The 12,202-nt window shown below is 37.1% G+C and overlaps 1 protein-coding gene across 7 annotated transcripts in view; it reads right to left on the bottom strand.

Moving 5' to 3' along the window:
* LOC104640762 (potassium voltage-gated channel subfamily KQT member 1) overlaps positions 1-12,202 on the bottom strand; it is a 537,282-nt gene that overhangs the window by 227,364 nt on the left and 297,716 nt on the right. For all 7 annotated transcript variants that reach the window (XM_075761081.1, XM_075761101.1, XM_075761090.1 and 4 more), the window contains one exon: positions 3,642-3,703. In XM_075761081.1, coding sequence (XP_075617196.1) covers positions 3,642-3,703 — 62 coding nt within the window. The remainder of the gene's footprint in view (positions 1-3,641; positions 3,704-12,202) is intronic.

A 12,202-nucleotide genomic window follows, 5' to 3' on the forward strand; every position in this document is an offset into this window, starting at 1 on the left:
ACAATGGGTTATTACGCTGACCACAACAAAACAAATTTTATACAACCTACTCAGAAAAACAGGTTGAAAGGTGTTATTCGTAAACTTACACTATGCAACACGCCATATTACTGAAAGGGGTAAAGCCTTACACAGCACTAATGTTGCCAAAAAGAGTTTTAGATATTGTGTGGAAACTGCCACCATGCATTTTATCCCTTTCCAGTCAGCTTTGCAATGCTTAGAAGCAAAGTGATACAAGTGTATTTAAACTTTGCTTTATGCTGGACTCACATGGTGCTTCATCCTACACAAAATTATTCTTACCTCTTCCTTGTTACCTTAAACTTACATATGGAACCCGATGGTCACAAAAGAGAGGCTGCAGACAACACTGCTCATGCCACACGAATGGAAGGCTGTTATCTTTGAGTCTTTGAAACATTTTTGCCTCAAAGCTTTTATTTATAACTAAGCAACCACTTCAGAGATCTGCGCCTATGCCTTCTACACAGCAAATCCCACATTTTAACTCAAATAGTAGCAAACCTCTAAAGGGAAGAAAGTTCATCATAACCATCAGAAATATACACTTCTCTCTCCCTCCTGCTCTCTCAAAATTTATAAAAAAAGTAATTATGGTTTTGCGTAGAACAACACACAGCTCTGAATGGGTGAATTACATTGCGATTCCCTTTTAGAGAAACAACTAAAGCAAATGAACTGGAAAATGCTTGTGGGAAAGATCAGTCTGGTCTAGAGGTGTACTAATAGCTTATTGATACACATTTTTAAGCAGATGAAACGTTCAAATCTGCACTGCATTTTTATCAATCTACACCAACTGGCCTTTGTCCAAAAATCTGTCATTTTATCAGATGTGTCACTCAGTTGGGAGGCTGCCATAACTACGATGGGTGACTGAATATTAAAAAAATTTCTCCAGGGAGAAGAGGCTGATCCCAAATGTTTTCTAGTTCCAAGGGGGAGATCATTTTTCACTACCAGCTGGAGCCTCATGTCAGACATGCCCTTGCTTCATTTATTCTGCTCAGAGGTTGAAACCCAGCTTGTCCTTCCTGGCTCTAATATTGTTTCACATTTGGGCACATAGCAGCTACTACACAGTAAACTATTAAAGCAGGAGAGTCCATGAGACATGGGAAAATAGTTTAGGGGAAGCAGTTTGACAGCAGGATGTGGTTGTTTCTATTGTCTTATTAAAATAGAGATATCTGGGAAACCTAACTTTGTTTTCACTATGTAAACATATATATTTTACCCTAATGTGCCAAAAAGATGCAAATAACATTAATAAAAAAACACCACACCGCCAAAACGCCAAGCAAACCAACACAACAAATGTTTGCCCTTTTTGTGCACTGTGTCTACTTTCTTGGCAGGAGTATGAGAACGAAGCCCTGTACACCTAAAAGAAGGCTAACTTGTACTGAAAGAACAAATGCCTTGGGTTCCATCAGACTCTGGTGTTTTATTTTACATTTGTGGTTTGGTTTGAAAACATAAAGGAAGCTGCAATGATTGAACATCTTTTATAGAGCCATCTTATGACAATATCTTGACATAATTTTATTCCCTTCTATTTGTTTTCTCCAGAACAATGAGTAGAGAGATAGAAATCACCAGTTCCCATACAATATGCGGTCAGTTAAAGCACTACAGTTTAATTCTTCAAACAAAAGAGCAGCCTGGTCTTGCCCACACTAATGGTTTGAGCTTGCAACAACTATATTTAGATCATGCTTACATGATGTTAAGATGGCTATACCATTGGGGTTTTTTAACTTGCATGACTGTTGTTCCAAGAACATTGTTGTGAATCCCTGCTACAGACTGGTTACCACATGCTTACAATAGACATTCAACATGAGAAGGTGAAACCATGTTGCTTCATCATCTCTAAGTATTTACATTGAGGCAGTACTGATGAAAATTATAACCCTTTCAAATCAGCTACAGTTTGGGTTTCTAACATGTTTAAGCTGTAAAGGCAGAGCATAAGCAGATATCTGCAACAGAGATCATTCCCTGCAGCATTTCCCGCGTTCACTGGCATCTCCTGTAACCTTCCTCTTCTTACACCAAGACACCTCTGTGGTACTTACAAGCAATAAGAAGCTAGCTGAGGCTTTGAAACAAAAAGTTATCAAATCCATAGCATACTGTGCTAGAGCTGGACCAATGCCAGACACATTAATAACTTTCTGACCTCTCTTCTTCATAAATATGGAGCAGTCAAGAGACCATGAACAACTGCTTCCGGAAGTATTTACAATACTAGCAGTATTTCTCACATAAGTAATCTAACTGTTATCACAGACATATTTATTGCTAAATTTTCAAATCTGTATTGTGGGTTTCTCTATATAGGCATATTCAAGAAATCTGAATGAACTTGTGGTATGAATTTATAGAATATGCAGAGGCTAGACAGCAATAATTCACTCTTTTGAAGTGAATTAAGCTAATCTGAACAAAAGTCATTTTCACTTTGAATGAGAGTATCCACACAAAGGACCAATCCACTTTAAAAGTTAACTCAGGTAATTTGTCTTTATATGTGAATCCGATTCTCTGACACCATCCAAGAAAGCTAAAAGTCAAAGTAAATATGTCCTTTGACATTACGGCATCACATATTTCCAATGTTGTCCTAGCATTGATCACTGGATATTAGGCAAGACAGGGAGGAATTGTATTTGTTTAATTTAAATTTCTGCTTTTTGGCAAGATGCAAAATTCTTCGCAAGAATAATGAAAAGTTTCCTTCCTCTTTCCTTCTCACCTCACTTCCCCAGAAAAAAGTGAAAAGAAAATTTGCATGACAAATTTGAGTGAGACAAGGATACAAATAGGCAATGGATATGTTAAATTCAAATGGACTTTTGTCTCAGCTGTTACATCCTACCACAGACCAAAGTTACTGCACTGCTACTGTCCACAGAAAGCATGCTGGTTTAGGGACACCAGGTTTTAGGGGTAGGTAAGAGAGCTGACCAAAAAAAGTATTAGAGAAATGGATTCCTAGTTTTAAGTAAACTTGTACTTTTGTTATTACTTGAGTGGGAAAAACTCTTGAGGATGTTTGGAATGGGTCTATAACAATAGACCCTCACTGAGCTTTGGCCTTTAGGCATACTTCTAAGTAATTCTAATTAATAACAAAGATGAACATATTCTTGGACAGAAGACAGTGGGGAAGGGGCAGAGTTGATGCAAAGATAACTGCACAGGGGAAAAAATGCAGTGAACATTAAAGAACTTCAAGATTATTAGCTGAGATATGAACTGTTGCTATTTAGAAAAAGGTTCCTGATACTAGTTTTTCTGTTTAACTCACTAACTCTGGTATGACGAACACCTTGTCAGTTCTCAGTACTTATTTACAAGATGTGTGATTTGGCTTCAAGATGAAAGTAGTCCCTTTTAAAATCAAGAACCAAATCTGTACGGCAGGTAAATGGTTAATGCTGAACAACATACACATGATACTTCATCAAGTCCCTTACAAAAATTAGGATATTATTCTTTATTATGGTGCCCTGTAATTCTAAAGTAAATCATGCCAAGATACTATCTTGCACGTCTGTAGATCAGATATCATTACTCAGAAAAAAAAAAAAAAGCTTTCATGCACTTACCTTATCCTCTAGCCGGATCAGTCTGGCTCCTACAGTATAGTATCCTTTGTCTACCCCTTTTTCTAAATAAAAAAGAATAAAAATGGGACATTCATTACATGGATAATAAACTCAAACTAAGAATTATATCTATGGTATTTAAAGTAAAAAATAAGCTGGTAAAACGTTATGGTAGTATAAATAACATGAACATAACAAGAAGAATTTCTTCAGAGTCTACAGAAGTGAAAGAGGGTAGTTGGAGAGAAGGGAGTTAGTTTGTCTAACTGACAAAATTAAGTTAGTCTAAAGGGCAACCTGGACCTTGGGGGAGTCAGTCTGTGGATATTAAGGACTATAGATAGTGTCTGAAGTAACTTGATTCCGTGTTTAATCATCTCAATTAATGGCATGTAATTAAATGCAGTAGGCATGCTCTCTAGGCATGCCCCCCATTTTGAATATCGTTGACATGAGCAATGCACACTTTCTATACATAAAGAAATCAATAGTTTTCAGCTCAGGCTGTAGATGTAGGAGGCAGCACTGTCCAGGGGTTCAAGGGCTGGAGTGGCAAAGATCTATATCCTCTCTGTAAATGAGTGACCCTGGGAAAAGCTCTTGTATCTCCATCCTCATTTTCCCTCCTAGCTTTTGTGAGAGTTATTAAAGCTCAGTTATGCAATTTGCTTCACTTGCACAATACAAATGGTGGGACTGGGAGCCAAGATTGAAAACTGTGTAAAGTGGGGTCTATTCTTTGTGTTTATGTGGCCAATTGCAAAGGAATGCCATAGTTTGGGGGTTTTATTTCACAGGGAAATTCAAGAACACATATATCCTGAACTGGGAGAAAATATTAACAAGAAAAAAACCCAAACCTCAATACTAAAGTAACTTAGAAGTCTATGTCAATGGAAGTTGGACATACTTTTCTCTACTTAACTATTTTTCCAATACTGGGCTGGAGTAATTACTCCTTGTTTGTTCCATAAATTATTCCACTTTTATGAGTGGTTGAACTTTGGTTTTTACAGCTATTTAAGTCCATTTTGCTTAGGGCATGAGCAAAATGTGAAAGGCTTACTGGAAGGCAGGCTGAGATGTGAATTTACAGTGCATCAGCGTCCACCGTAACTGCCTGTATGTGCTCATTCTGCAGAGAACTCACATTCTTGCATTTCTCAGTGAATGGTATTTGCTTTGCCATTACTATGAACAGTGTATATGTTTGCTAATGTGGTAGGTTTAGTGATATATTTGCACTAAAGTTCATCTCAAGGTAACTTGTACTGTATGTGCCACAACCTTAGAGGAAGACTAGTGAAAAGCAATGCTGGCAAGAGCATTGTTTTCCTTCTCCTTTACAGACCACCTAGTGTATTAAAAAGGTCATGGACCCTTGACAGCTCTGTGCAGGCATTAGAAAAGAGAAATGGAGTAGTAAATACTGTATGGAGAAAAAATTAAAATATTGTTCAAGGACACTGTGTGGGTACAGAAAATGTTTAAACAACACAGATTGGTTCATACATGCATGCTGTTCATCATTCATTAATTCATAGAATCATAGACTCAGGGAATCATTTAGGTTGGAAAATGCCTTTAAGATCACAGAGTCCAACCATTAACCTAACACTACCAAGTCCACCGCTAAAACACGTCCCTAAGCACCACATCTACATCTCTTTTAAATACCTCCAGGGATGGTGACTCCACCACTTCCCTGGGCAGCCTGTTCCAATGATAGACAACCCTTTTTGGTGAAGAAATTTTTCCTAATATCCAATCTAAACCTCCCCTGGTGCAACTTGAGGCCATTTCCTCTTCTCCTATCACTTGGGAGGAGAGACCAACACGCACCTGGCTACAATCTCCTTTCAGGTAGGTGTAGAGAGCCATAAGGTCTCCCCTCAGCCTCCTTTTCTCCAGGCTAAACAACCCCAGTTCCCTCAGCCGCTCCTCCTAAGACTTGTGCTCTAGACCCTTCACCGGCTTTGTTGCCCTTCTTTGGACACACTCCAGCACCTCAATGTCTGTCTTGTACTGAGGGGCCCAAAACTGAACACAGTACTTGACGTGCGGCCTCACCAGTGCCGAGTACAGGGGGACAATCACTTCCCTACTCCTGCTGACCACACTGTCTCTGATACAAGCCAGGATGCTTCACAACCACAGAAACCTCTTAAAATACAAGTGGCTGAGGATCAAGTTTATCTATTTATTCATCTCTGTCTAAAATGAAATAATTAACTCTGCAGTCTACTTTCTAGATAGTAAATCTAGACATTAATCATCTTTCAAAGTATATACCAGAAAAAACATGCCTTTAAATTGGGATGTGATTTGAAGAGCAGTGGGTAGGTAGTGTTTTTGTTTAGGTCTAAAACCAAAAAGATCCCCAAACCTAAAGAAATATTCCAATAAACTTTCTTTAAAAAAAAAAAAAAAAAAATTCCTCACCAGCTCTAATTACATCCTTTGTATAATCACGAAGACATCCCAAAACAAAACAAAAAAAACCCCAAGTTAATAATGTTTCCTATTTTAGTTATTCTCGAATGTGGTGTGGAACAGAAAGCCAGAAAATAGGAAGCAGATAAGCAGTAAGAAGCTATTTTGTGGCATGTGGCATTCCTATCAGATGAAGTGAAAAGAATGATATACATGCGTGTAGCTGTGTCATGTCCACCCCTTTATTGGCATGCAGGCTGTATAAGTCACCAAAGGCTGCGGTCTTTCCCATTTCTTATTAGCCTCCATTTAAATCAGCATTCAGCTCTAATTTACAAGCATCTTTCTCTAATAAAGACCATCTTTAAAAGTAAATGGGGTATGTATACAATGTGCAGACCATTGTGGTAAGAAGAGTGGGCAGAAGTTCAGATAACACTGCTCTAGTACATTTGATTTCTATATCATGTTTATGCTTTCTCTCTAAAGTCTTTTCAAGATATATGATTTTAGACTTCCTACATTATATTATTTACTTTTACATAGCAGAAAAGATTGCATGGCTAACTATAAATCTGAAATGCTTTAATTTTTACATTCTTTGCTTTCTAATCCAAAATAACTTTCTTGTAGTATTGAGTTTTGTCTGTTCTTTGTGTCGATCTGCAATAAAACAGATAGACCAGCTAAGCAATCCAGTAACTGTGTATATAAATGTGAAAGCCACAGACACAGGAAACATGCATGATCATCATGAAAGGAGGCACAATTGTTTATAACTAGATGAAAATACATATGGACAAATTTTAGCTCAGAAGAAAAAAAAATATCTTGAAACAAGCTTGTATCAATGGTTGGTAACATACAAACCCATCATTTTATATACTCAGACTCAAATCAGATAAAACACTACTATATAAGCAACAGGCATTATACTTCAGGAGACTGAATAGTTCTTGGGTCATCTAGTCCATTTCTCATCTTTATTAATACATAAATTTCTTGCCTGATAGTCTTTGCCTTCCTGAGTATACATACTATACTACTTTCAAAACACCATCATCCTGTATTTATTTCCTAGTGTGTTTACAAAGGTGACACATCTCTTTTTCTAGTGAACAAGAGATGCCTTGTAAAAGAAACTATTTTTTTTTAGGTGTTCCTCTTTCCCCAAAAGGAAGTACATGATATAAATGACATGTTACTTGTTATTCAAGTTTGTCATCTTTTACAAAAAACAGCAATTACCATCTGAAATGACTAAGAGGAAAAGAGCAAATAAAATGAGGGACAGCACCATAATCTTATTCTTTTACTCAATTAGTGTGCTCCATCTCATCAGAATATACCAAACTTTTAAGAAAATGATTTTTTATTGGATTAGAAAAAATACTTATGGGGAGCATTAAGACAGTGAATGAATTGCAGATAGATGGTCGAACATGACAAAAGCCGGAAATTATCTACTCTGCTTTTGCAGAGTAAGAATCCTTCCTTGATTTTTAATTTTATGGTGTATACAGCTAAAAGGGAGCTAACTCAAAAATTAAAAAAAATTATCTGAAAGTCATTGATTTTTTTAAGTAGAAAATGAGGAACTTGAGCATTGTCAAACCTAGGATACTCCAGATTGCTAAAGACATTTCAAAACCTTGGCAAACTATATCAAGTACTGGGACTACAGAAAGCAGGATAGCGCAAGAGATACCACTACCTTCTTTAGCCTAACTCAATGCAACTACAATCTTCTGGATCTGTATTTGTTTCCATTCTGTAGAAGCTCTATGCAAGGAAAACTGTGATGAGCTTACGGTAAGATCTGGATTCTTAGGTTTATAAACCAGGTGTGCTTCTGAAAACGCAAGCCAGGATTGCCCTTTTAAACCTGGGATCCATAAAATAGCAAATAAGAATGTCGCCTTAGGCATCATGACTTTTGACTTGAGTCTCTTTTCTTGTCAGCCAGAGCCTTTTACAACTGATAGGCAGAAGAAATTAAAAAGATGTAAGACACAGTCCTAGATCAGGTGCTTCTGATTTCTCTTGGACAGCCTAAAAAAAAAAAAGGGTAAACTACCAAAATATTTTGGTTTAGAAGGCTGCACTGCAACACAGAAAATTTTGTAATAAAGCTAACTGTTCCATGATGAAGGTTCAACAGTATACACTGGAAGTAGAAATTTCTAGCTTTTTCAAGTTGCAAAAATCTAGCTGCAGTGAGTGACTTGACAGATTAATGACGTGCAATCACCTTTCAACAAATAAAATAGCCCTAAACAAAAGGTCCATCTGCCTATCTGCTTCATTTATCGAGCCTCTGAGATGACACCATTTGCTCAAGCAGCTCAAGAGGAAGAATAAAATCGGTTTATTAGACAGAAGCCATATACAGTGAATCTGGTATGAACTATATCACACTTCTGCCCTTCCTCCAGAAGGTGCTGATTGAAGGATTTAGATGCACACAATCATTATGCTATTTTTAAAGAAAATTCGAAATAAAATGTGGGCTTCTTTATTAGCTTTTTATTAAGAATGCAATTCAACAGTGTTGGGAGGACCTGGATGAACAGTAAATTAGCTGCAGCCTCCAAGCCCTCGAAGTAGGATATATGTGATATTTCTGCTGACTCTTTCCACTGAGGTAGATCAACCCCAGTAATGAAAAGAACTTTCAAAGACAAGATTGTGAACACCTGACAGCTACAGAAAATGTCCTAAGTGGTTTTTCTTTCGACCAAGTTCCCATGGATTTTGTCTCCAGGAAGGATGGAATAAATCAGTTCCTGCAGAAATATGGATATCTCTAATTTCAAATATTGATTGACTTAAAAAAGATAAAAATTAAACTAAGCCTATTTATTATGCTTTAAAAGATATTGTGACCCAATTGCTTCTTAACAGCTGGGAAGGAAATAGCGTCAGAAAGCTTAGGTGGCATTTAATGGAAAAAAAAGCAAACAACGGAACTGTCAAAATTTTACAAGAAAGCCTTTTTCACCAGGGAGTCCCACCTGTGTTATGCAGACCCAAGAGGTTCAGATGAACTGCAGATAAACATCAGCCTGAACCTAAACACTGGATCTTTTGTTTTACCTTGGCATTATTCTTCACCTTTGCCCCTGAAAAGCTATAGTAAGTCTCAAAATTTGCATTCAAAAGCTATTAACTCCACCATGTGTAGTGAAGGTCAAGTATTACACTCTTCTTATTTGTATCATTACACAAGTGTCTGCTTCGTTAATTCAATAAATTCTATTAACATTTGCTTTGCCTCTATAGCAACACATTCAATTATTAAGGGATTTGTTTACTATTACAGGAATCTTTGTTTCATCTTAGAAAATTGCATTACCTGGAGCACTGAGATAGGCTTTCAATGAAACTAAGACACAGTCTTCTGGGTATACTCATAAAAATGGGATTCGAGTCTTTGGAAAATTTATTCATTATCTTAATGTTTTTAAATCCAGTCCTGATACTAAGAGTTTCAAAGAAAGCTAGTAGATGCTAAGACCAAAAAAAGCAAAAAGTGAGGATTATACACAATATGTGCATGTGAAACTTAAATCACAATAGTTCTTGTCACGAAATATTGCAAACGTAAAAAGTTTACAGGGGAAACTAGGCAAGCTTGTTGAGGACAAACCAATTAGGACTACTAAATACACAGAAACCATGTCAGGAAGTCTCTGGTCTGCAAATGGCTGAAAGCTTACAGGAAGGTTAGAGGCTTATGCATGCCCTTTTTTTACACATTTCCCAAAGCACCTTGCTTTGGCTCTGTCGGAGTCAGGACGGGTCTGACCCAGCATGGCTTTTATTCTGTTCTTGTATCCTTATCTTGTTTTAACACAGCTTTTAGTGCTTTTATCTTTGAGAAACTAACTTGAAAAATAACAATAATTGCTTCCAGCGAATTCAGATCCTGGATCTTTTATGACATCATTCACTTTTGAAAGGTAATAATACTACAGACACACTGCAATTACTTCATATAATATTATCAAAGTTGACAACAGATTTTCAGTAACAGCCTGATCCAAAACCCACTGAGGTCACTGGAAAGACTCCTATTCATTTCAACGGGCTTGGAATCAGACCCTAAGATTCTTTGAATGGGAGCATAATAAAACAGGAAAAAAAAGAGCTGGAAAGGAAAATTCTTCTCATGTTTTTCTCCTTGGCGGTTTAATTTTCTTTGCATTGTCATTTCTCTTTTGCTTGCCATCAATACTAAAATAACACAGTCTGGAGGAAACACCCATATTGTTTACAAGTGAGGTTTTTAGCAATGCTTTTGAAATGGAAAAATACATCATATTGAAAATACATTTTCAATGTAGAATAAGCCACCCATTCTGAGGAAAACTCAGGAAGAAGTCTATTTTCCAGAGGAGGAGGATAATGCAAGAGTCTGTTTCCACCCAAACCAGACCAATACTATAACCACTCGTCACTATTCATCACTTGATTATTGGTGGGTTGCATAATACCCAGACTAATCATAAACTAACCCTAGTTTTAGTTCTGCAGACCATTTATCTGGAACCACTTGTCTTATTTTTGGATTTGTGGAGGGTTTAGATAAAATAACTACCAGATCAAATAACTTCTGGTTTTAGTCTTGCAAACCTGCAACAGCTTCCCAGGTTTTGCATCCCTAACAACCATTTTACCTTGTCCAGTCAGTATTTATTCAGTCCATTTGAGGGCAGAGCCATATGTCTTTGTGAAAAGTATGACTTTATAGAGTTGGCATGCTGTAGACATCATTCTTAGCAGGACCACCATACTTTTGCATCTAAGCTGTCTTAAAGCAGCTATTCAGCAGTAATGTTGCAAGAAAAGACTAACAAGGGAAGCTAGTTGCATAGACACAGATGCTATAATTTTCTCCAGAGCACAGACTATGGCTTTCCCAAATATCTCTGAAGTCCTATGATTCTCTCCCCAATAAGAATATCCATCATGAATTCTGAAGATGAACTTACCCCAACTTATCTCACCTCTGGAAGCCAGTGCTGGGGTTTTTTTTCCACGTATTAAGTCAAAACAAGAATTTCTGATAAAAAAATGATAAAAAGCATGTGGCAGATTTTGACTTGAGCTGCCTACAAACAGATTATTCACATTGCTTTTTTTCTCCAGTGTTCTAGTGTAGGCTTTGCATACTAGTTGCCCAGGACTGAATTAATCAGGAACACAACCCCATGGCTCTTCCTCAGTACTTTAGACTCTTTTCAACACTTGAACACTTTGAACACTTGTTCAAATCCACAGTCCCATCTAAGATCCTCCCAATGGTTACTATGAACATTTTGACTCAAGATTTGGTGAGATTAAACTTCCTGAACATATTCAGCTTCACAAACTGCTCAGAACATTATTTCAGAATTAGTTTCATTGCAGCCAACGCTTCTAATCAATCCCCACCTCTGAAACAAGAAGCTGTTTCATAAGAAGTGCCTATAATACTAATTTTTTTGAGAATAAATTACAGCTCTAATTTGGTAATCTTACATTTGAAATAAAATAATAGATTCTTGAAGGTAAGCAAACTTCTTCCATAAATTTAGCTTGCACATTGTGGAATGAATTCTAAGCATAAATATTTATACGTGTATTCAAGCTGATGAATTATTTTCCTGTGGTCCAAAACCAGCTCAGCTACGCAGAAAGAAGACTGTACTACTGCAGCAATCAGATGTTAAAGATGTGTTTTGAGAGATGCTCCTCATTCTGATAGTATAAACCATTTTAACCACTGGTGCTTTTTTAAAGGCTTGGAAATAACTTTGGCACCCTCAGTTACACTGGTGCCCATGAGTGCTCAAAGTCACTTGGGGATATGGGTCTTCAGTTCCTAAGTAATTTTTGAGTTTGTAAGGACAGAGAATGAGACAGGGCATCTGGAAATTTGAACTAAATCTCTTGCAATAAAAAAATGACTGCTTCTTTCAGTCCTTCCCATACAAGCACTCAGGTTTCAGATCTCCATGATTCCCATCACAAGGTTTTCCCACAATCTCACTGCTGTGTATGGCCAGGGACTTCTCTTTAATTGTCAGCTTAAATGTTCACAAACATTTGTTCTTCTGCTTGCACTGTCCTTTCCCTTATGTATT

The sequence above is a fragment of the Balearica regulorum genome, chromosome 1 (assembly GCF_011004875.1).
Source record: "Balearica regulorum gibbericeps isolate bBalReg1 chromosome 1, bBalReg1.pri, whole genome shotgun sequence".
Classification (NCBI taxonomy): Eukaryota; Metazoa; Chordata; class Aves; order Gruiformes; family Gruidae; genus Balearica; species Balearica regulorum.